Source organism: Xyrauchen texanus, chromosome 26 (assembly GCF_025860055.1).
Source record: "Xyrauchen texanus isolate HMW12.3.18 chromosome 26, RBS_HiC_50CHRs, whole genome shotgun sequence".
In the NCBI taxonomy this organism is placed as follows: Eukaryota; Metazoa; Chordata; class Actinopteri; order Cypriniformes; family Catostomidae; genus Xyrauchen; species Xyrauchen texanus.
Genome location: NC_068301.1, coordinates 7,759,061 through 7,785,431, shown reverse-complemented (window position 1 = coordinate 7,785,431; position 26,371 = coordinate 7,759,061). Strand labels below are relative to the sequence as shown.

At 35.7% G+C, this 26,371-nt stretch overlaps 2 protein-coding genes across 4 annotated transcripts; both read right to left on the bottom strand.

Moving 5' to 3' along the window:
• Positions 1-103: 103 nt before the first annotated feature.
• Positions 104-8,658, bottom strand: LOC127619833 (protein S100-A1-like). Of its 3 annotated transcripts, XM_052092846.1 has the most exons (4): positions 6,138-8,658; positions 3,411-3,466; positions 3,010-3,163; positions 104-1,275 (listed from the first exon to the last, which is right to left on the bottom strand). In XM_052092846.1, the coding sequence occupies exons 2-4, from the start codon at positions 3,431-3,433 to the stop codon at positions 1,075-1,077; spliced, it is 378 nt and encodes a 125-aa protein (XP_051948806.1). In that variant the 5' UTR covers positions 3,434-3,466; positions 6,138-8,658; the 3' UTR covers positions 104-1,074. The 3 variants fall into 3 exon arrangements, with proteins under 3 accessions (XP_051948806.1, XP_051948808.1, XP_051948807.1); XM_052092848.1 differs by lacking the exon at positions 3,411-3,466; XM_052092847.1 differs by lacking the exon at positions 6,138-8,658 and having other exon boundaries at positions 3,411-4,359.
• Positions 8,659-21,654: 12,996 nt separating this feature from the next.
• On the bottom strand, positions 21,655-24,725 carry LOC127619950 (protein S100-A11-like). The gene is made up of 3 exons (XM_052092989.1): positions 24,642-24,725; positions 24,185-24,341; positions 21,655-21,959 (listed from the first exon to the last, which is right to left on the bottom strand). Exons 2-3 carry the CDS (start codon positions 24,311-24,313, stop codon positions 21,831-21,833), a joined length of 258 nt encoding a protein of 85 aa, XP_051948949.1. The 5' UTR covers positions 24,314-24,341; positions 24,642-24,725; the 3' UTR covers positions 21,655-21,830.
• Between the last annotated feature and the right edge of the window lie 1,646 nt (positions 24,726-26,371).

Sequence of the window (26,371 nt, the reverse complement as noted above, 5' to 3'; positions counted from 1 at the left end):
ATGTGTCTTCAAAATGATCAATGGTTGTGCATGCAGAAATGCTGTTGAAATTAGCATGTAATCACAGCAGGCTACAAACATGTCAGGCAAATGTACAGAGGTCAGTTGCACGTTTATTATAATTAAGAAGATACACGTTGATTATTAAATAAAAATAGGCTTAAACAAACAATGCAAAGAAACAGACAAACCAAGTAATGCTTTCTCACAACTGTTTAGGGTATTTGAAATTACTACATAATATATAAACTTCATGAATGCATTATGTAAGTATTAATACTTCAACATCTTTTTATCAGGTCATTGTTCAAAATGTGGATTCATAACTGTATTACACGGCTCTCTGGAATTAGTTTTTTCTTTTTGGTCATTTCGGCATTCTGCAGTCAAATGTTTTTGTATGTACAATTCCCAGGCAAGATTTTAATATGTCCAATAATTAATTAATTTGCAAAGCCATGTAATAAGCAGGATAATGTTAGCCATTCATTATTGCAAAATAAAGCCCTTCAAGGTGATGATACCCTGAAGAGTGAAGTCCTGATCACCCTGTTGGGGTTTATTTTGTGAAAATGACCGACTGACTGTACATAAAGCCATTTTGTAAAACACACTTATTGTTCTCTTTTCCTCTATGCAGATATTTGCCTACAAATAAAGATCCATTGCTTATACTCATAACAAAGTTTGATGCCAAATCTTCTCCAAAAAACAGCTCTTGCATAGCTCTGTATAATGTTGCCTGTCAAGTACCCTTATTTGAAATAGAAGGCAGCCGTACATTTACCTGAAAGATTGTTGAACTTCTCATTAACTTAACAATAATTCAGCATTAGATAAACCAGCTCCCGGCACTACACTGGTACTGTATGTTTTTCTGTCAAACCCCCAAGTCAGTTTCTGCATTGAAAGTAATAAACAGTTGAATTATAAAAGCGGAGAAACCTCCTCTAGGAACTAGGTTTGTCGGTCCTGATGAAAGAAATGGATGAAACTATGATCTCACTCCCTTGTGCTCAACCGACTAATACTTTTCTGCCCTTAGCATTCTTTCTATTTTTTTGTATTCTCTCTTTACTCTTTCTTTTCCTCTGTGGCTCCATCGCTCTTGCTGTCGCCCTTGTTTTTGGGCGCCGGGCTGTCAAGGAAGAAGTCGTTACAGGCTACGGTCAGCGCGCCAATGAGGATGATGAACTCGGTGAAGTCCACCTCGCCGTCGTTATTGGAATCCAGGTCGTTCATCACTCGTTCCACCGCGTCTTTATCTTGAGCGTTCTGTGTGGGAACAAAAGTTGACAAACTTTAATGAAAAGATTCATTTCTACCCAAAAATGTTTCAGTAATATCAAACGGGTGCCACATTTGCACTTTGTCGACCACTTAAAAAGTTAGTTGTAAAATGTTTTTATTGAAACTGAAAACTCAATAAGAAATAAAAATGAAACACAATAAGAAAACAATACGTTAAATTGATAAAAACAAAGATATTGCACATAATGAATTGCGACATAATGATGAATACGTTTCTTCAGAAGGAACTTTGTAAATGAAAGGGTGTGTATAATGTACATGTCAGAGGAAATTGCCTGGAGCTGGATTCACATCCAAATCCGGTGTATGTACCATTATCAAGTTGGCATTTGTGTAACTTAAATGCAAATCTGAGCTTGTGATACAAGTTGTCACAGGTGTACTGTAGGCATGGTAGATAGTAGGTATTTCTATAAACTCTTCGTATGCAAAAGTGCTGAGTCATTCAGAAATGCTTTGTCAAGCACACTGAGAATTTAGGCATGTTTGCATATGTCCCAAAGCAAATTGTGGAACCATTGCACTGTTTAAAAATATGCATTCGGAAATGCACAAAATAAATATTTTTCTATGAGTATGTGTATCAACACATGCAACATTCACATGCAACATTCAATCAAAATGAGTCTTTGTAACCTAAAAATGAAAATTCTCTCAACATTTACTCAACCTCATGCCATCCCAGATATGTACGACTTTCTTTCTTCTGCTGAACACAAAGAAAGATTTTTAGAAGAATATTTCAACTTTGTAGGTCCATACAGTGCAAGTGAATTTTGGCCAGAACTGAAGCTCCAAAAAGCATATAAAGGCAGCAGAAAAGTAATCTATAGAGACTCCAGTGGTTAAATCCATGATTTCAGAAGCGATATGATAGATGTGGGTTAAAAAACAGATAAAAATCAATGTCCTTTTTTACTATAAATTCTACTCCCTGCCCAGTAGGTGGCGATATGCATGAAGAAAGTGAATTTTCAAAAACAAAAGAAGAACGTGAAAGTAAAATCTGAGATTTAAATTTAAAAAGGACTTAAATTGTATCTGTTCTCACCCACACCTATCATATCACTTCTGAACACATGGATTTAACCAATGGAGTTGTAAGGATTCTTTTATGTTGCCTTTATGTGCTTTTTGGAGCTTCAAAGTCCACCATTTATTTGCATTAAATGGACCTATCGAGCTGAAATATTCTTCTAAAAGTCTATGTGTTCTGCAGAAGAAAGGAAGTCACACATCTGGGATAGCATTTGGGTGAGTAAATGAAAGAATTTTAAATTAATTGAAATTCAACATGAAATGGAATATTTCAGCCAAGTTATCTTCCATAATGTGTTGTATTTCTGATTGAAAGAGGGTATTTATAGAGAAAACAATTGGTTGGATCATGAAAAGTGGTTGGAGGAAAGGGGTTGAAAAATAAGAGGGCTTGATGAAAACGAATGAAAGAATTTTTGGAGGCACAGCAACATAAATGTTTACGAAGACAAAAATGTTTTTCTTTGGAATGACATCCACCAATGAAACATTCACATTAAGACCGGGAACAAGAATGAAGAAAGTAGTCGGCCTTTATCCCTCTCAGAGGCTTGATTAGCCTGATAAGGGGCCAGGGGTGTAGAATCACAACCCGGCCCCGCCCTCCGCCCTGTCACAGGAATAATGATTGTTTTAAACATGTGTATGCTCTTTTCTCACCCCTAGATAATTTCCCAGCTCCTCCGTCAGCAGTTCCCTCAGTTCCCCTCGGCTGAGTGTGAACTTGTCTCCTTCATTCCCAGAATACTTGTGGAAGGTCTTGATGAGCATCTGCATCGCGCTTTCCAAGTCGGAGCTTTGTTCTTTGGACATGCTGTGAAGTGGTCAACAAAGGTAAAAGGTTAGATACAACGATATGATGCGCCCCTCACTAGACCCAGCTACATGAACAGTCACATGACTAGCATGGGCAGAGCTTTTGGCTCAGTTAATTGTGGCACAAACACATGATTTTGGCTATGGGTGAAAATAACTTGCTTAAAATTGAGCACCAGCTTGTTTATGATTAAGATTTGATGGTTCTCATTAGGGGTTTGTCTCTCAAAAAGCAACATTCTTACATATCACACTTTGAGCGTGGCATCTTGGATCTTCTCTCTCCAGGTTCAGCAAGCTACTGCATATGTATGGAAACAAACACTGTGATTATGTGCAACACAGGAAGAGAAATACTTTTTAACAGATTTGGCAAATAAGTAGTCAGCATAAACCGCTGGAGGCCTAATTGATGCAAGGGTGAGGTTTGCCTTTGGGCAAAGTCTTTTTGACTTACTAAACACCAGTTTTACACGTTTAGTCAAAACGTAATTTTATGTCAAAGATATTAAAACGTATCTTTTCTTTTGCACAACTTTTCTTACTCTTATTTGCTTTTCCTGGACACCAGTTTCACAGTAAATTATTATGTCAAACACACAGGGTGGTAACTTTATTTAGGTTACTTTAAATGTGGCACTTAATCACCCTGACCCAATTGATGATTATATAAATTGTTAGTGTTATACAACTCTAGTTTTCTGGCTTTCAATGATTAAGACTTGTGAATGCTTCCCTGCTTACAACCAAATCATCCACTATATGTTACTCATGTAAAAGGGAACTCATGAGCAACAGCCGCATCTCTCAAATTGAAACCGCAAGTGAAACATAAAACTGTCAAAATGAAGATAAACTATGGACAAGTTCCCCAGGGAAACTTTTCCAAAGTAATACGAAGTTTCCTTGAAGGCACACACGTATACACATACCTGAAAATAAAATGTAAGAACAACCGTTTGTTAAATTTCAGGATAGAGGCCAAAATCAAGTGGACAAATGGAAAATGTAGTGTATAAATATATTTATAAATATAGCATATTAATATTACTATCAATACAAAATCATAGCAAAATTCTAACAGCTGTTAGATAGGCAGATAGGTAACGCTTTATAATAAGGTTGTACTTGTTTTCACCATTTAATTCAATAGTTAACATTAATTAACAATGAACAATACTTCTACTGCATTAAAAATGAAAACGTAATTATTTATTCTTTTATTAACATTAGTTAATGCATTATGAACTAACATTAACAAACAATGAACAATAGGGGTTTGATCAATTAAAATCAACCAAGTTTAATTAATTCTGTGAAATATCATTGTTTATTGTTAATTCGGGATAATGCATTAACTAATGTTAACAAATAGAACCTTATTGTAAAGTTTTACCAACAGCTAATTTATTTAACAAATAATTTCCATTATCTTTACACATAAAAATTACAGCTGTGGGTAAAGACTGAACTAGGTGATAAGTTTAATAACTTTTTGATCAGTTCTAAAGTAAAAAAAAAAAACAATTTAATATGTAACATGTAATCAATTACATGCAAAAAATGAATTAAAATAGATTACATGTTAAAATGTAAATAATTTGATATCACACTATTTTCTGTTTATGTACTGCAACATAACTGAATTAAGGAATTCTATCAATAATTTAATTTATGTCCTTATTTGAAGTACTACACCATCTAATTGAACTAATTAGTTAACCTAAGAGAGTAACTAGTTAGGAAGCTCAAATGGTGACATGCAGATTTGTATAAAAAAACAGTGATTGCTGGGGGCCCCAAGTGCTAAAACCATTTACCACTATTCATGAAGTAGAAACTTAACTAGAAAGTACAAAGTTGTTTGATATAGTGAAGTCACGAACTTCCAAAGGAGGCATTATTGGAAAAAGAGACAACTTTAGAGGAAATTAAGGTTATTTAGAAAAGCACACAAAGCAATAATCTTAATAAACATGAGACAAACATGAAAAAACTAATGTAAATTATACTACGGTGAAATTATGGCACAATTTAGAAGGACAAAGAAGGAAACAGAAAGACATCTTAATCAGCAGTATCAGAATAGAATTAACACTATATGAGGCTATGGCAACCGAGATGAGAACAGTAACGTAATGTTAAGTGACCCACTGAGGAAACTGACCGTTCTTTGACTTGTAATGAGAATGCATTCGTTTATGTGATAAAAATGGCTTTTTATTGTAAAGCTAACCAATTTGGTGATGTAGACCCAATAAGGATGTTAAAATAATCTGGAAAACCCTTTTTACATTAGTCAGAGTCAAGGGTTTAACCACTTATTCAGGCTCGTTGGGTACCAAATATAGTAGGGTGAATACATGTGAAGTGGGACACGTAAGTTTAAAATGTTTGCCTCTGTACAATGTAGTAAATATTTAGCTATTTTAAATGGTATTGTGTGAGGGGACTAAGCAATTTGGACCAAATTTTTAAATTGCAACATCAAAATGTGTCCCATTTTACCAGTATTCACCCTAATTTAAGAAGCAACCATTGAAAACCCCATTTCGGTTGACCACTGATCATAATATTTAAAGATTACAACATACAAAACTAATAACGTGATTTTGTCTTAAACAGTTAATACAATTCAGGTTTTAGAATCTTTAACTTTATAAAAGCAGCATTTCAATTTTACTTTTATCCAAAGCGACTTTCAAATGAGGAAATCTAGGCCTAGGACAAAAGCAACAAAAGCAAGAGGTACAGTAACATGAGAAGTGCTGCAACACCAACTTCCAGAATTTCTCCGAAAATACAAAAGTTTAAGCTATAGTAGAAGTAATAGTAGCATTGATCTTCAGACAGATATTTGAATAAGACTTGAAAAAAGAGATATCAATGTATAATCCAATTCAGAAGAGCATTCATAAACTTTATGCCCAGAGAGAAAGTTAGTCCTTTCTCGTCTGAGATATCCGTCTTACCTGAATGCCTACGGAGAGATTTCTTTGTCTGTAATGAAGCACAGGTGACAGTGACAGACAGCCAGTGAGCTAAGAAACAGATGAGGAGAGAGCAAGAACCTCTGGGGTTTAAATATCACTCACTCCCCCCTCCTTCCCCAAGAACATCTCCCTCATCTTCAGTTTCTTCAGCTCTCCTCCATCACCCCTCCTGCACTCGCCTCCTTTAGTTCACCAATATAATACATAAGGGCCATTTGACCCCGTCATGCCAGTTGAATCGATACAAGAAAACTCTACAGCCCATTGGAGTTTGCATTACAGTCTTTTATTGTTGAGTAGTTGGAGATGGTCAATCCTACAGCATAGGAAATATAGAAATATAGGAAATATAGAAATATAGTATGTGGTCAGTTGGTTACATTGAGTGGCCGTTTTAGCTATGTATACTTAATGAAATGGTCATGCATTCGTTTAACAGACAGAGCAGGTATTATGTTACCCAGTGCCGTTCAATGGACAAAAGCTTGTGGTTCTGTTTTTTAGCGAACTGTGAAATGAATTATAACATTGTGTGCCCAAATTCCCAACTCGAAGGCCAAAGCTATTAGTAGCTGGCATTAAATAACTTCCCTGGGAACACACAAACTGATAAAAATGTATACCTTGAATGCACTGTAAATCGCTTTGGATAAAAGCGTCTGTAAAATGCATAAATGTAAATGTAACGTAAACTTGCTCTAATGCATCTAAAACTATTTTAAACATTAAAACACCTTTAAAGATGCTGTAAGTGCTTTTTTCATGGAAAGGTTTGCAAAATATTTTCCTACTCCCTGAAAGATATTAATGAAATAAGTGTCCTGAGATACCTCACTGGTCTCTGTGACATCTGTAGACTCTTTTGACCTGTCAATCATTTTGCGTGTTCTCATAGTATAGTTGCAGCCAAATATTGAGGCTTTAATGCCATTTTTATGCCATGTTGCTCATAACAGCTGTCAGTTGAGGGAGCTATTTTGCTGTTGTTGTTTTTAATAACCGTTTCTGCACAATGTTGGTATCTTTGGGTTTTGGAAAGAGGGTGTGGGGGTAATTCAACAGTTCAGTCTCATGGAAGCAGGATGGCTAACATCACTTACAGCACCTTTAAATTATTTAAAAATGCATTTTTGTTATGGTGAATAACTTAGTTACAGGATCTGATAAACACTTTTCCTTATTCATTGATATAACTTTTAACCTAAAGTGTTGCTAAAATAAAAACATATGGACATGTTAGTCTACATCAATTACCCAAATGTGCGTACTAGCAGTGTGCATGTTAGCATGTTTTTCTGATCGATAGCAATAGGATTTTCCACAGTATATAAACAACATGTAGGCTAGTCAGGAGAATGTTCAGAGATGTTTGCAGTATGCTAATTTCATAAGGTGGGATTGCAGCTAATATCATGTTTCACAGAGTGAATGACGTTATAAAGCTAATAAAGTGGGCGCAAGCTCCATGACTTTTGTGGACTCAGACACACCAAAACAAACGAGGCGTTAACAATGGTGGTTATAAATAGCATGAGCTAAACGAGAGCTCATTAGCATGATCTGAATGAGCGCATTTTATACAGCGTAAGACTCCACGCTGATGTGGGCTATACATACAGTACATGTATAATGGATAATGTACTGTGTATAATGTCTTAGGTAAACTGCTAATCCTATGAGCGATAATGGCTAAATTGTGAAAGTACAAAGAGTGTTTGATAAGGGGCACAGAAGTATGTTATTTGGTCATTGAGAATGCATTTTATGGCTTTTATACACTTTTCATGACACATAGGAAAATGTCATGTCTTTACCACATTGCTATATCAAAAATGGTGTATTGTGTAGCACAAGTCTTACAGAATAGTCGATACATGAAGGAATACAACATCAATAACTGTAATATCACCAATATGCTTGATATAAATCTGTGGCTACATAGAAATTATATATAAATTACATTAGTGGTCTTGGAGATGCTCTTTTCTCAGTATTCTCCATTTCATTCATTATTATTGAAATCCATGTCTAAGGTCGAAATATGCTTGCATACTGTTTGGAAATGATTGCATAGCGCATTGACATAAAATGTGTTTAAAAGCACAAAATATATTCAAAACTACATGAAAGCGCTTTGAATTTAGTCCCCAGGAGATTTAGGAAAGGTTAACTGAGCTACATAAATACATCAATCGTTTAATAAGTGCCAAAATACAAATCTAGACTTTAAAGACCAAGACAAGAAAGAACCGACCAAAGAAATTAAAAACACCTTAATATATTAAGGCAAACATCATGCAGAAAAAGGTTGTGTTGACAATATAATTTGAATGAATGATTATTGAAATGTCCCACATATTAAACGTTTTTAGGGGATATTCAGTATGAGTGAACCGATACTTTGGGACTACTTAGGGCTGCTACGGAGTCCCTGGTGTGCATTCCATCCTTAAGACATTTAATAATTGAGCGTCGGCCATCATAGGGACACTAACCACCTGATATTTCTGCTCTGAGACCAAGCAGAAAGAAGACCATATTAACCAGTAAGATGGACAGCATGTAAAAGATTGAAATAAAGAAAGGAAAGCTAATGGAGATTTAGATACAAATGCATAGCTAGAATGTAAAGCATGCCATAAAACTACATTATTGAAAACAATATGTGTTTATTCTTGCTTTAATTTGTCAGAAATGTGAACAACAAAAGACGTGGACTTATGTTAGTGTTGCCATGCGTGCCACAACGCAAGTCTGACGATTAGTGAGATGTGTTAAAATCTTGCAGAATGCCATTTTATAAAACAATCAGAGGCTTATAGCTATTTTCAAGTTCTGTGATACTAGAAAGTAGGCTATATTCTACAATTAAGACTAGCACCGGAGTCGGATGTTTAACTCTGACATTAGGAAGTCGCACAAACAAAAAGTAAACATAGAGGCTGAAAAGCATTTGAAGTTATATTTCACCCCCAAAAAATGAAAATTCTGTTAACATTTAGTCTCTTTCATGTCATTCCAGACCCATATTACGTTTTTCTTCTTCTGTGGAACACAAAAAGAGAAGATTTGAAATCTTCTGCAGCAATATATTATAGCTTCATGTAAGGAACAGACTAAAATTTAAGCCATCCATAATATGAAAAAGAGAAGCCTAGACTCCTTTTGTGTTCCCCAGAAGAAGAAAAAATCTTTTAGGTTTCAAACACCATGAGGGTAAGACAGAGTTCAAATGTATGGGTTTGTTGTTGTTTTATGCCTTAAAAATATTCTCTATTCTTCATTTACGGCTGTTTTGCTGAAAAATTGGAGTGGGGACACAGTGGTTGCAGTACCCTTAAAACAACTCAGGCTCAAAAAAAGGATATAGACTCAATATTGCACCCCTTTGCCCATTGGTCACATTTTCATTACAATACACTGGCAAAATTCTACCACTCACGATCATTAGAAAATTAATCACAGACATGAATTGTTGTAAAATCAGAAATTAACAAAAGGGCATATGTCTTTGTGCCTTAATAAAATGTAGTGTATTGGCCGGGTTTCTAAAGTGCATTGGCCCCAAAAAGTATTTGGATACTTAAGTCACATTTAAAAATGTATGAATGTTTTTGCTTTATTTAAGAAACTATTAAACTCAGCTGGCATTTATTTTAAATAAATACAGCACAAACACACTATTCAAGCAAAGATTGTTTAAAATTAATATAAAAAGTATTTTTGACACATTAACTTTTAATCGCATTGGAAAAAAAGTGAAGATGTGAAAAGTAACTGGTAACTGAGCCTTTCTTTTTTTCTTCCAGGGATGAAAGAAAGTCATACGGGTTTAGAACTGCATGAGGGTGAGTAAATGATAACAGATGTTTCAATTTTGAGTGAGCTATCCATTTAAAAGTAATTGCAAAAATGGCTCAGAAAAGTGAATGCTAGTTCTGAGAAATGGTCAAGTATGTTTGCAAATGGTTTAATACTTTGATGTCAATGCAAATAAATTCATATGTGTCAGCCATGACAACACTCTGAATAAATTGAAGGTGTTATAATGGATATGACAAGTTGTTAGGTTTGGTCTTGGCGGACTAGATCTGTTTACGCTACTGCTGATGCTACTGTGAAGCCGATCTAGAGAGGTGTTGCTGGGGTGGAGGAGGGTTTCAGCGAGAGAATTTTTGTAGCGTGCTGCAGTGAAACCAGCTTGCAGGCAAACATCTGAGGTATTTAAATGCCAGACAGAGAGAGATTATGCAAGTTGATTATTTTACAGATTACATGTCAAATGACCTATCAGCTTGGGCCATAGAGTATGCGAGCCAACTGGCTAACAGGAAACACGTTTAAAGGACCTATCAGCTTGCGCCATGTAGAGTTTCATGACTGAAATTAGAATCATTTTTAAATGTGACTTAAAAGTCCAAAAGTGTCCAAATACATTTTGGGGCCACTGCATGTATGTATTATAATAGCACACTAATAAAAAACAACAAAAGTAAAACAAACAGAGATCTGAAAATCTCAACTTTCTCAAGCTCCTATGAAGCTTCCTCCGTTTTATTCTTCTCTTCATCTTTAGCTCCTTCTTGCTCCATGTTTGTTTTGTTCTCTTCTTTTGGCTTCTGCTCTTCAGTCGCTGCCTTCTCAGCCACCGCCTCTTCAGCCACTGCCTCCTCTTTTTTCTCCTCATCCATTGCTGGCTCAGCCTGTTGTGGTTCTGCCTTCACAGCCACTGCAGCTGCTTCAGCTTGTGCCTCCTGAGATGAACTCGCTGCTTGTTCTACCAGTTCCGAACAACGCTGGTCACTGACAGCCTGTGCCAGGTAGCCAATCAGCTTCATATATTCCTGGAAGCTGACCTTCCCATCCTGGTTGTTGTCAAGATCTTGACGCATGCCTTTTATTGCGTCATTGTTTTCTGTGCCCTAAACAAACAAGTTCCTCAGATGTTAATAGCTCAAACAATGACAGTTTTTCACTCATCACATAACTTGAGGATCTATTGATAGGCAAGTAATTTCAAATTTGAATGGAATGAACTGCTTATGGTGACACAGTATCAATTCTTGCATTGCATCAGGGGGTTGTGGGTGTTTGTTAGTGTGTTGTTATTTTTAATTGCATGGATGCCAACCTGCAACCATGTAACAAAAAGAAGTGGAGTGTAATATAAAACACAGTATGGTTTTGAAAAGCTACATAGTAACTAAATGATGAATGAATTACAGGTTTTAAAGGGAAAGTTTGCCCAAAAATGTCAATTATGTCATCATTTATTCACACGTTATTCCAAATATGTATGACTTCCTTACTTCCATGAAACACAAAAGGAGAATGATAATCTCATCATTCACTGTCATTTTAAGGCACAATTATGCAATGAAAATTACTGAAAATAACATTCTGACAAACATCTCCTTTTGTCATACCTTTTGTCATACTTTTGTTAACATAATATCGTGCTTTCCCTCGGGTGCAGCCCCCGGTTGACGTCTATAGCAGAACGTGTGATTTAATTGGACTTTCCAAATTTAGACATTTGAATATCTCTGCCACAGTGGCAAAATTATTTTTACATACAATAATCATTCAATATAATTATCAACGTAACAAATACTTATTTGCAAGTTCAAATAATTATGTGCAAAAATCAGAAGTAATTGATGACAATATTTATTTATTTATTTATTTCATTTTTGGGTGGACTATCCCTTTAAGAATCTATCAAATAAAGTTGTGCTTGATTTCCAAAAAAAGGACACTGCTTCTAACCGTCAGAACGTTTTTCAGGTTGTTCTTCACAAGGTTCTGGAACTCTTTTGCTCCAAGAGTTCTCCTTGCCCTTTGCTGACTTCAGGTACACACCCACAACTGTTTTGATTGCTTCCTCCATCTTTGCTCTCGCTCTACACAGAACACAGCAGAACTTATTAGACAGCTGAAATATGCATGATTTCACAAAAATGTATTCACTGAAATATAAAAGTGATGAGTGTAATGAAAATGCTAGCAGCAAAATTAGATTTTTGCCACAGCTTTGATTTTTAGCATGTTGCTATGCAGTTGCTAGGGTGTTCTGGATGGTTGCTAGGTGGTTGCTGACTAGCCATAGTCAAAAGAACCCACCCCAAATCTCCATAACATTGTTCTCCTTACATACATTTTGAGTCCCTCCTTAATGGTAAGAATTGTTTGACAGTTTTATCATCCACAAGGTGAAAATCAAATATATGATCCCTTAGAAAAATAACAACACACCTCTCCTCAACAAATGATACCAACTTGAGGTATCATTCATGTCCTCAGCAAAAACATGCAGGGTGAGATAAACGCAAGTTTTAATGCACAGACATTAGGTTAGGGTTAGGTTAGGGTTTGTTAACCCTAAGTATGACCAGTAGTAATAGTGATGAAGATGGAAGAAGTGGGTCATTAGATGGTCTGTGACATGCTACGCTCCTCAAAAAGTTGGAGCCAAACTCTCCTGATTCCATGTACTAAGTGTACAGTACAGTACCTGAAAGTGTACTAGAGTGAGGAGAATGGAAATCTTGGGAGTTAGAACTGACAGTTGAGTGTAGATAAGGGAAGAGAGAAGAAGACAAGTATCCTGATCTTTGATAGGTCATCTGATCTCCTGATGACCAAACTGCACAGTAGCTTCATGTTTCTCAAGGGATTGCCGACCGCTCAAACGTCCCATACTTTATTCTTTCTTCACCCACTCTTTTTATTTCTAAGATTTGTTACTCTCGCTCTTAACACCTCTTTCCGTGTAAAAAAAGCAGTCTTCCCAGCTTTTGCCTTTTTTCATCATCAGGACGTTTCTGTTTCGTCTCTTTTGCCATGCATAATGTTTATTTTTGTCAAGTACGTTTTTTTATTGGATATGAAGGATTTCAAGTTCAAGAACATTACAGACAAAGTTTTCCTCACATTTTTCCTCTAATATTCAATGATTATAAAACATATTTATAATAATAATAATAATACAAATAAAAAAAACATTAGTTAGAATATACCTAATAAACAACTCCAACTCCGAAAATGTTGGGACAATATGAAAAATGCTAATAAAAACAAAAAGGAGTGATTTGTAAATTATATTCACCCTTTGCAATATTGAAAGCACCACAACTACACATTATATGATGTTTTACCTTTTGAATTTCATTGTTTTTTTGAAAATGTACAGTAATTTCAAATCAGATGATTGCAACATGCTCCAAAAACTTTGAGATTTAACATTAATAACAATATAACAAGTTAAAATAAGGCGATGTGAAACAGGAGATGCTAAACAGGTGAGGCAGTTGTGTCATAGTATAAAGGAGCCTCCAAAAACAAGCAAATAATCCAGGACTTTGAGATCAATGTTCCCAAAAGACAAATTTGAAGGACTTGGGGCATTTCACCCTCTACAGTGCCCAATATAGTTAAAAGATTCAAGGAATCAAAAACCACTTTTGAATGCACATGATCTCTGATCCCTCAGACGTCACTGTCGTCATTCATCTGTAATGGACATCATGAACATGGGCTTGGGATAACTTTAGTAAACCTTTGTTAGTCAACATCACTCGCCAGCTTCATCCACAGATGCAAGTTAAGACTTTACTATGCAAAGCAGAAGCTGTACATCAACACTGTCCAGAAGCACTTCCGACTTCTCTGGGTTCAGTCTCATCTTAGACGGACAGTAGAACAGTGGAACTGTGTTATTTGGTCCAAAAATAATAATTAAAAAAATAAGCGTTGTGTTATCTGGGCCAAAGTGGAAAAGGACCATCCAAGCTGTTATTAGCATCAGGTCCAAAAGCCAGAGTTGGTATGGGCCAGGGGTGTCTCACACATCTGTGAGAACACCATGAATGCAGACAGATATGTACAAATTTTGGAGCAACATATTCTGCCATCCAGCACCCGTCTTTTCTAGGGACGTCCCTGAGGACAACTTCAAACCACATTCTGCCTGGATTACAAGGTCATGGCTGTGTAAGCAGAGAGTGCGGGTGCTGAATTGGCCTTCCTGCAGTCCTGACCATCTCCAATTGAGAATGTGTGGTGCAGTATGAAGCACACCATACTGCAACGAAGACCCCATACAATTTTGATTGGGGGAAAATACAATTTCAAAACTTGACAAACATGTGTCTTCAGTGCTTAAATTCTTAAGTGTTTGTAGAAGAAATGTTGATGTTTCACAGTGGTAAACACTCGACAATCACAACTTTTTTGGAGCATGTTGCGATCATCTGATTGGAAATTACTGTACATTAAAAAAAATTAAAAAATTAAATTCACATGTTAAAACATCATATAATGTGTAGTTGTAGTGCTTTCAAAATAGCAAAGGGTGAATATAATTTACAAATTGTTTTTGTTAGCATTTCTCATTCTTTCCCAATTTTTTCGAAATTGGGCTTGTATGTTTATAAAGTATCAAGTATACACTAACTGAGCACTTTATTAGGAACGCAATGGTAACTCAGATAACCACTCTGTACAATTGTAGTGAGCAAAATATCATCTCAGAATGCACAACACGTCGAGTCTTGTGGCGGATGGGCTACAACTGCAGAAGACCACATTGGGAACTTTATTAGGACCATAGTGTTCCTAATAAAGTGCTCAGTGAGTGTATATTGCAATATATAATCTTGATTACATTATATAAGCCCTCCCTTCCCTATTACTGCTCTGTATAAAGTTAATGATTAATAATTGTGTGGTGAAAGAAATACTAATAAACTACAATGCCTTATTTAAGTCCATTAATTATTGGACTTACTTTTAAAGTAGCAGAACACCTGTCACACATCAGTCACGGATAAAATGTCATCTATCCAGACATGCATTTACTCTTGCATTCCACTACATAATTTTGTACAGATTGATCAAAGTTGTGAAGGAAATGTCAATAGCCAGATCACCCTTGAAGAACAGACAGCATTATTCAAATTCTTTGATGAGGTGCAGATGGTCATCACTCAGCTACGTTTGGCATGAAGTTGTTACACATGTCATTCAGATTTTAAAAAGTGAATAGGTAATTTCCGAAACGTGCTCTCCTCATGTTGTTTCCTGTAACCTGTATGACTTTATTTCTTCTGCGGAACACAAACGGAGATGTTAGGGAAAATGTTAGCCACAGTCATGCATGTTTTTTCATACAATGAAAGTGAATGGTGACTGAGGCTAATATTCTGCCTAACATCTGTGTTCCATGGGGAGGAAAGGGCATAGGGTTTGAAACAACATGAGGGTAAGAAAATAATTAAATAATTTTCATTTATGGGTGAACTCTCCCTTTAGTACTCAATAATGTCCATTCACTAAATAAGCGTCCTGTTAAATCTAACATAATAATAAAGAATACAATGAAGGATGTCGGCTTTGAAATGGAGGATCCACTGTACTCTAGTGTGCTTTTGACAAAAGATACATTTCATTTATGTAATCTTGCACAATAGACCTGAGTGTTTTGCAGAGATATAGTATAAAACGCAACTCTGGGGGCTTGTCATCTTTTTAATTCAAATAATTTCTCTTAAAGGGATAGTTCACCCAAAAATGAAAATTCTCTAATTTACTCAGTCATGCCATCACGGATGTGTATGACTTTCTTCTGCTGAACACAAAAAAAGATTTTTAGAAGAATATATTAGCTTTGTAGGTCCTTACAATGCAAGTTAATGGGTACCAAAGTTTTTATGCTCCAACTTTGGTACCCTTTGGCAGCATAAAAGTAATCCATAAGACTCCAGTGTTTAAATCCATAGATTCAGAAGCGATATGATCATGAAAACAATATTTTTGTCATTATTTACTATTAATTTTCCTCCCGTAGGTGGCGATATGCACAATTAATGCAAATTGCCAAAACTCAATTTATGGTAAAAAGGGACTCAAATATTGATCTGTTTCTCACCCACACCTATCATATCCTTCAAAAGACATATATTTAACCACTGGAGTCTTATGGATTACTTTTGCACTTTCTTTATGTGCATTTGGAGGCTCAAAATGTTGGGTCCCATTCACTTGCATTGTGAGGACCTACAGAGCTGAAATATTCTTCTAAAATCTTTGTTTGTGTTCTGCAGAAGAAAGAAAGCCTAACACATCTGGAATGGCATAAAGGTGAGTAAATGATGAGAGATGGAGTTTGGCATTTTTGGGTGAACTATCCTTTTAATGTTAGTCTTTCAAACTTGACCAAATAGTTATGACTCGCTAGTAAGATGGGAACACTTATAGTTTGCACAGCTGTTAAAACAAAGACAAAACAAACAGTGACATCAAAGCGGTCACCAAAGAAGACTTTGGGTTTCTGTAGGACAAAATTTGTGTAGGTGTGTTTGTCACATGATACGGTTTCTAATGCCACTAAATTAGCTTACATACATACGCACAGAGAATCCCCTTATTAGCTGCATAACTACATCGGCAGGTAGTAAGAAATTAAGAAACATGCCCATTAGCCTCATTTAATGAGAGAGAAAGTAGACGCATATTAAAGTTTCTGGTTTCATACGCTGTTTGAAAGTAAGCAGGAGCTCTTTAAACTACAGTTCTGTGTGCCAGGGATGGAATGATGCAGGAAATAGTTTTCTACTTCCTTGGGGCTAACATCCTGCCTATTTGTGTTCCACAGAATAAATTCATACAGGATTGAATAAATGATGATAGAATCAGACTTTTTGGGTGAACTATCCCTTTAATTAAAATGTGCAAGCCATGACAGTGTGCAGGACCTTTTTGTTTCATTTGTGATAGCATATCATAAAGTAGCATATACATAAATATTATATTTGAAATTATATTACAGAATATGTTTCTTGTACTTAACAAAAACCTTGATAATGCATTCTTAATAAGACTGTATCCAAAGATACAAACTTTAAAAGTTCAGTCACGCACAAGTCATAAAAACATAATAGCCAACAGTCTGTCAAATATGCAAGATATGTGTCTGTCTGGAGAACTAGGTTGTGTCTCAAAACCAGGTTGCTCAGCATTTTTGGGCAGCATAATCACATTCTGACATCTCACCATGCATATGATGCCCAGAATGCTGTCTATTATTACCATATACTGCCTAGGCACCTAGCTACAAAGACAGCATCCTAACCATAATGGAGTTTGGTAGGCAGCACTGTAGATTTTTAGACACAGCCCCTACAGTACAATCTGGATACTGTAAGCCCTTATCCACAGTATAAACTATGTCTACATTTGCCCCAGACTAAAGGGCCATTGGTGTGTTGAAATCAATTCTGTGTTGTTGTCACAACTCTTACAATCACACCTTGTATCCACAATCATATTTCTACTGACTATTGGCACTGTTCACTGATCCTGTTGGCTCTTTCAACCCACTGTCTCAACCCTATCTTGCACCAGTCGTGAAGTCATATACATTATTGATGCTTTTGGCCCCTGACCTGGCAATTCCGTGTGGCTGCTACCCTAGACAGTCTCCAGATTTAAGCTTTAACCCAAAACTCCCTCAGACAGACAGCACGTGGATGGGCCGCTCAAGTTTGCTAATAATAAGTAATGAAGAGGGATCTTCCATTACTTAAGTGTCTCTCCAAAACAGACGGGTCATTCCTGTTGTGCACTACCTTTTGAACTCTGTAACTTTTAGAAATGAAAAATGCATGAGCTGTAATTTAAGGTTGTATTTCTATAACAGAGTATACCAGACTTTCAGAAACAATGTATGTTCTGATCAAGCTCAGGCACTTAAACTATATTAATAATAACTTCCCTAACAGAATGGAACTTAACAGGAAAGTTAGCTTTTGTTACACAGGGATTGAGAGTTGACTCACATGAAGGTGTTAAAGAAGTTAATTTTAATATTTATTGTCCACCTTTTGAAATGTTGATTTTATCGTAGCAACTTCTGTAATTATTTTCTGTCATTTTCAGGGATGCAAACGACTCACCTTTCAGCTAGCCAACTTTGCTGAAGCAAATTTGTCCAAATTGTTTGGTCAAATATTTTACATTTTCCTTAATAAAATGACTTGAAAGTGTTAATATTAAGCCTAAACATTAAAAAAAGCTTTAAATCCAACAAATGGATCAATTAAAATAGACATTTGAAACATCTGCTATGACCTTTTTCACCTCTCAAGAGTTTTCATCCCTGAATTGTAATAGAATTGAATGATTTGGGATGACAAAAACCAGTGTACACACCACAAAACATCAAAGAATTCATACAATATATTGTTAAAATTTAACGAGCTGTTGTTTACCCTCTAGAAATTGTCACTTCCTGGAGGATGTCATTATGAAACTGGCTTTTGTTAGTGAACGGGAAATCTCAAAAGACTAACAGAATGGAAAGTGATATTGAAGGCAAACATTGATGACCAATTAAAACAATATTCCCATGAAAACATGTTCTGAAAGAAAACATTTCGATTAGTGAAAGGAAAAAATTAAGAAACAACAAAACAATTTTTATAAATTGCTAGTTCATCATTTAAAAAATGTGTCTAATGCATAGCAACATGGCAAAAACATCTGCTCAAAGTTGTGAGATTATTGAAAATACACCACTATATGTTCACCTACTTGTAATATTGTAATATATTAATTTTATATGGCGTATTACTATTTCCATATTTTAAAGTGTAATATTTGGTCCATAAGACAAAAAAATATTTTAGCCTATTTTTAAGAATTAGGCATTTCAATTTCATAACAAATTTCCTTTAAATTGTAATAAATATATTACAAATTTATATAGGCCTAAGCCTTTAGTTTTATTAATTTACATTTGTTAAAAAGTACTAAATTGCAACTGCATCTTTTTTTTTTTTTTAAATATGCTAAAATACTTATTGTGTGCATAGCAACATGATGAGGACTTGGAAATGTTGGCTACTGCATGATAGGAAAGACCCACAAATATATCCGTGCCAACAAACGAAACGAAACAAAGGAAAAGGCATACCATTTAACAAGTGGCACCCATGCACTCTTTCGGTCAACCGTTTCTCTTCAATGCTCAAACGATGTTGAGAGGTTTGCGTTTCCAAACGTGTGAACTGTGAACGTGATACGCGCGCGCTCTATCGCCGTAATGACAATACCCGCCGCTCGCGTGCGCCATGAAAATTTCACACAGGAACAAGTTTTCCAGTGTACATAAAAACCCACGGACAACAATCTCGAGGTACATCTTATTTACTTCGTACTGAAATCATTCTTGGATTAAAAAAACCAAACACATCATCTTCTAACCCACAGGCATCTACCAATAATAATAAATAGAGAGTCTACAATTAATAATAATAGCCAACATATTCTTGCATGACAAGGGCTATTGTTGTAGGCTATTATATGAAAATAGAAATGCATTCAAGTTTATTTTTTAAACTTAATATAAACGTAAAACAAACAACTATAGCAGCGGTCGTAAACTTTTCATTAAACGCGTAATAGTTTGCGCGTGAACGCTTAAAAAGAACGCGTCAATACACAGTACATTTGTAAAAAGATGCAACATCTGTGCGAGAAAAACGGCAGATCTGCGATCAGTTGACTGAGGATGGTCGAACTGTGTTCCTAAAACGTGGCGTTAACAGTGTACGAAAACTTCTCCAGATATAGGCTAAACTGAAACTTTCACGTTGTTCCAATCAATTCGTATATAAGAAGTAAACGTTTTTGGAGCACTTACCCTAAAATATGGACTGCGCGGATTGACAGTTCACAGTAGTTTCAGTAAAGTCTTTTTTTTTCTTTCCCCTTTTCTTCCCTACGTCAAAAAAAAAAAAAAAAAAACTTGTCAGACTCGAACCGCTGCCCGAATCTCTTCCGTGATTTTTTTTTTTTTTCCGCTAAAGTTTTTTTTTTTCGACCCTGACTCAGACAAATCAAAGGGCGTGTACCTGGAGCAGGAAAACTAGGGGACGAACGTTTCTGTGCCACTTATAAAAAGAACTTTGAGTTTGAAATTTGAAGATTAGAATTCATAAATGTGATTCCATGCATGTTCTAAAACATCAGCAGTGTGTGGATGTAGTTTGATGCCAGTAATCAAACTGAGAATCATGGCAAATGACATTCTGAAGTTTTAGTGGGAAGTACAAAATGTTAACCCTTACCTGAACAATGTATGCACCGCATTGACACAGTAGCATGCAATATTTACATGCAACAACACCACAGGACTCATTGTTGTCTGAATTCCTGGTCACCATAATGCATTGTGATTTAACGAAGCTTCGGACAATTTACCAGCCTTGAAATAGACTGAAATAGGACAGACAGACTAATGAATCATAGCCAAGTGCCCACGCTTTACTACCTTTATTATCTTTATATGCTTTTGACTGTGTTTAAAAGAGGCGCTACCTGTTAAGAGGTTCGTACAAACTGATGACAGTTTATGTAGACTATGCTCATGCCTCAGTCACACCTCTTTTATTATGCTACAAAGTTCACTCTTGGTCAACTATCAAATTTTACATTTAGAGTTTTGCATTAAAAGGCTCTGGGTTTGCAGAATTTTATTTGCAGGCACTGTATACCAGGAATTGTGGTGCAATAGTTAAATTAATCAAATTTTAATTGGTGCAAACCGAGATGTTCACCTATTTCGGAAGATCAGGAAAATCTAAACTCTCTGCCCCACTTTGCCACTTTGTTTGATTGCTCATATCTTAAAAATGCATAAAGGCGTTTGCACGATTTTTGGCGTAATTCTACGACTTTTTGTATACAACAAAGTGACGTGTGATGTCATCGTAAGCAACAACTTGCTATAAATAAGTCAATTGTTTAGCTAAGTTTTCAATGGGAGCAAACTTAGATGCTTTTGCCATATGGCCAAATGTTTTACTTATTTATTTATAGCAAGTCGTTGCTCATACGTCTTTTACAAAAAGTCGTATATGTACGGCAGAATCTTTACTTGCAAACACCTTTATGCATTTATAAGATATGAGCAATCAAACATGGTGGTCCGGTTTGGGCCATCCTTGTATATGATTGTAAATTGAAATGTTCTTAATGCATCACTTGCAAGGCAATTTGTACTGATTTGGCAAAAGGCATTTGAGTTTTTACCTAACATTTATAGACATATTTCAGGCAGGTGCATCCTTGTTTTAACCTTGCAAACAAGATGTAAATCTCCATTATTATCCATAAGAAAGCAGCACCCTCACTCCAGGCAAAACTGTGAGCAAAGCACTACCATGGAGCACCAGCTTAGGACAAAAGCAGCGCACCTTCATTTCTCTCTGAACTTCGAACAGACTGCTGGCTTGCTCTGTAATTGTGAAGCTGTAAGATTAAGCCGCTGGGCAATAGGATTGGTGAGGGCCTTTGTGTGGTGTTGTGTTACCATAAAATGATGCTATTAAATCAGGGATGCACATTATTCTCTACACAATCGACAATTGGGTATGGGTGTGGAGAGAATCTTATATGACTTGGTCAATAAAGAGGCATGGCAAGGTTACCTTGGGAATAAAACAATGGTTTCTTTTATTTGGTGTCACCTGCTTTGTACAATTATTAACTACAAACATTGGCACCGTCTGTGTTATAACTACATCAGAAAGTCACATGGTAAAATTTGACACAGTTGTCTCATAGTGGACTAATAGATATATTTAAAATGTCATCCAGGCTCTTCATTGGCTAGAAACCGCCGTCCTTGTTTGCCAGATTGCCAATCAGCTGCCAGAATTCCATGAATGTCAGTTCCCCATCATTATTGGCATCCAATGAGCTCATGAGCTGGTCAATCACAGTAGGGTCTGAAGCGTTCTGTGGGAGACACAGGATGGACAGGCATTCATTCACTTGCACAATGACAGTGTCTCCATCTAGTGGTTATGACTGATAATGCACATTCTTTTCCGCTGACCTATTAATGTGGGGGAGTTCCTGTCTAGCATGGGCAAAAAAAAAAAAAAAAAATGCTCTGATGTGGCATTTTTCCTTTGTCTCTTGCTGTACTGATCTAGTCTGAATGCAGACATGCTGAAACCAGACGTTTTTTTAAATAAACATTAGCAGCCTAGTGTTTATATCTAATCTTAAAGAGTTCTTTTGGTAAAGGCTTTTGTTATTACCCCTGCTAAATCACTAAAGTATGACTTCTTTATAGAGGACTGGAATGTGGTTAACTAATTACAACTCACAGAAGTCTTACTCTTGGAGTCTCTTACTCTCTTACAAAACACATAACATGACAAAAAATATTAATGTAACACTGAGTGCGTTTACATGCACATTCTTACACCGATTATGCTTAATATGTTGACAAATGTGTATGGTCAGATAAACGCATTAAACGGCTTTCCCTTATTGATGTAAGGTTCTCAACGGTTGAAGAATAAATAGATCAACACAGGTAGATTTTTGCCCATTAATATGATTTTGCATTGCATGTAAACACTTTAACCGGCGTTCTTACCGGTTTATACAATGTACGCAAGAGTTGTGTGCATGTCTCTTCACGGTTTGACATCAAAAGCAGAGAATAACTCAATTATTCCCAATCTCATGTAAATGCGGTTTTCTTGCTTTGTTGTATTTTTTAAATAAGATGATTTTTGGGAGTTACAGCGTATTGCTGTACATGTACATAAAGGGCTCATTGCATACACCCCTTTGAGCTGTTATTTATTTATTTAAATACTGGTTATATAGGTCAGAAAAGGTTTTTAAAAGAATTTCTATTAGCACTGTCAGTCAATTAAATCGTGATTAATCACATCATTTTTCATAGTTAATCGCAATTAATCACATATTTTGGAAAGTGCTGAAATTTGACTCTATATACTTCTTTTCCTATTCCTTTTTCCAATTAAAATGTATTTACTTTCTTCTTAGGAATGAAAACAATATGTAGCAATATCATGTTTTATTAACATTTTCTAAACAAAGCCTTCCACAGTATAAAGATAGAAATGTACTAAAATAGCACAAATTCAAGTAACATTAAATGTTTCCTAAAGTCTAAATGGGAGTTTGACTAATTGAAAGAACTATTCGCCAAGTAGGTTGCACTTTCATTGCAAGGGGCATTAAATCTCTTAAACTCTCATCCTCCACAATATTAATCACTGGGCAGACTGTGTCTATCCACTGTGTTACAGCAATCAGAAAAAAAAAAAAAAATGAAGCCGGGTTCATAATTTGCATCAGGATGCCAGCATCAAGCACCAATCTGAACTCCACATGAAAATGTCATTCTGCCTTTTCATGATATTTAAGACTTGACCTGGTTCTGTGCTAATTAAATTGCACCTTAAAGAGGCTGCAAAGTACTTGCTTTCTATCACAAGTCCCACCTGGGCTTGTTTTGTACATAAAAATAGCTTTTAGAGGTCCTATCCCATCGCTTTTGTGTGTGTGCATCAGAGTAATGACGCCGGGCGGACGCATCACAAAGGTTCCACCCTAGTCCACCAGTGTTTTACTGGTTTATGCTTCATTAATGGTAAATGCGTTAATCGCAACTAAGAAAATGTAATGCATTCAACTTTTAAAAATGGATCTCATGCGTTTACGTGTTAATTTTGACAGCTCTAATTTCTATACTATAATTCAAACATTTGTCCACTAAAATTTTGAGGACATTGTAAGCACATAAACTTAATTAAATTAAATGTTGCTGTACACTATTGAAAATAAAGGTTCTTTAGTGGTTCTTGCAGCACCTTATGTTCATCAAAGATGACTCTTCTTATCAAGAACCATTTTGAGATAGTTACATGGCTCTGTGGAGATTAAAAAGTTATTGGTGTTACATTCATATTTTTTTAGATAAGTAAATTAGTTTCTAGGTCCTACAGTAGATTAAACAGTTCCTGACTGTAAAGCCTAATTGTTCTAAATGTTCTTTATTTTAATGAGTTTGACCTAAGAGGAGGAAGATGGATGTCAAGCTTACTATAACTATAGGTGATTTATACAATTTGTAAGAAAAACTGTAGGTATGCTATAATTGCTGAATTAAGAACAGGAACCTAAGGTTAGCTTACCTTCACAAGGTTCGGTAGCTGGGATGTGAGCAAGCTTTGAAACTCTTCTTTGCTCAGAGTGTTTGCAGATCCATCCTTCCCCGCATAAGCCTTGAACTGGGAGATCAACACTTTAATGGCAGATTCCATGATTTTGAAGAGTTTGATGGTTAGATGGCTAGAAAATAAAAGTAATTACAGGTTAGTCTTTTCTAATATGCAAAAACTGCCAGTTTCAGACTTGCAATAAACACATCTAATTAGGTTAGGAATAGTTAGGTTAAAACTGAATCAAGTGTTACAGCTCGGTATATAAATCAATGCTAGTAGGACATGTATAAAAACATGCTGAGATAAATTAGAATGTACATTTACATTTATCAACCACTTTCATAACTTTTGTATTATTATTAATTATTATATTTATCAGAATGCAGAGCTAAAAATAATAAGATGTACTGAAAGGTTATGTACTTACTTGTCCTCAGGAGTGATGTGCTTACTCGGAGTGATGCATAAATGACCCCTCAGTCTCACCTTTTATTGCCTTCATCTTACAGTCAAACTCAGCGGAAAACAAAAATCACGCCCACTGCTCTGTTTCACAACTAGTTAGGATATTATCTCCTGCTTATGTTTCCATAGCAAAGCTTAGACTCTCACTCTTACACACACATAGAATGCATTTATTGTTTTCAAGGTCGAAATAGCACCTGAAATCTTAATAGCATGCTGCACTAATTGTGTTTTATGTGTATTATGATACTACTGAGTAAATAAGCTTTTTGTTTTCGGTCATTTCAAAGCACAACATAATACATGTAGGTTGATTACTCTACATCCCTATCCCACACCTTCCTATCAGGTTTCCTAAATGTTGTCATTTCAAACATCTGGCATCAGGGAAATTTAATCTGATCACTCCATCAAAACTGACTCGGCATCAACCGACATGCTGGAATAAATACTATGACATCCTTTACTTGCTTTCTAAAGATCGGTTTTAGAGGTCAATACTGACATTTTGTCAATACTGACAGAATATACATATATTTAAAGAGGCACTTGATAATTTAATGGTGGGGTCATTGCAATATTAATAACAAAGTTGGGGCTTTTTTGCAACCTTAAAAACACAAATGAGATGAGGGAACATCAAGAAATCACCTATTTCTGTTAGTTTTGTCAGTTGGAAAATAAAAACACCTCAATCCTCAATAAAGAACAATTCTCATGACAATGGCTCATCATTTTAATAATCAACAAAAGAAAAATTACACATTGATATATTGTGACATTTGGTCTTTTACCTCTCTTTTGAAATGGTTTTAAACCTTTTTTTCATATTTATTTCAAATTAAATATCAAATGGCATTGTGCCATATGATTGTTTTACCTTAAATTATGAATTCCATGAAATATTTGTTTTTATATTTACAAATTGCACAAGAAAAAGCCTAAATTCAATGGTACTCATTCCAAAAGAGTGCAACAAATCAATAATACACAGCTATAATCAACTGATCTTAATGATTCTTTACAATGACTGGTTTTCTAAGATTAAAACAGGAGAAAAATAAATGTCCACATCACCACAGTGCAAACAAATTCATTATCGAACTTCTCCCAACTTTCATTCAACAAGGTTGTAGTGTCAAGACATAAGCTAACCTTTCATTTCAGTACCAGCATTCTGAGCTCATTATTAAAGGCACAAAAGCAAGCATATCAGATTTCTATTTAGAAAAAAATAAAGCAAAACATTTTAAGAATTTAAAGATTTTTGTAAACAACATTGAAACCCCACAATGATTATTGCCGTTCCAAACCCGTATGACTTTCCTGCCAATGCAAAACACAAAAGGAAACATTTGTATGAATATTTTAGTCCATCTTTTCTATGCAATGGTAGTTAATAGCTTAAAAAAGGCTCCTAAGTATAATATAAGTACACCAATCAGCCCCAACATTAAAAGAACCTGCCTAATATTGTGTAGGTCCCCCTCGTGCCGCCAAAACAGCACCAATCCACATCTCAGAACAGCATTCTGAGATTATATTCTTCTCACCACAATTGTACCGAGCGGTTATCTGAGTTACTGTAGACATTGTCAGTTCAAACCAGTCTGGCCATTCTCTGTTGACCTCTCTCATCAAAAAGGGATTTCAGTCCACAGAACTGCCGCTCACTGGATGTTTTTTGTTTTT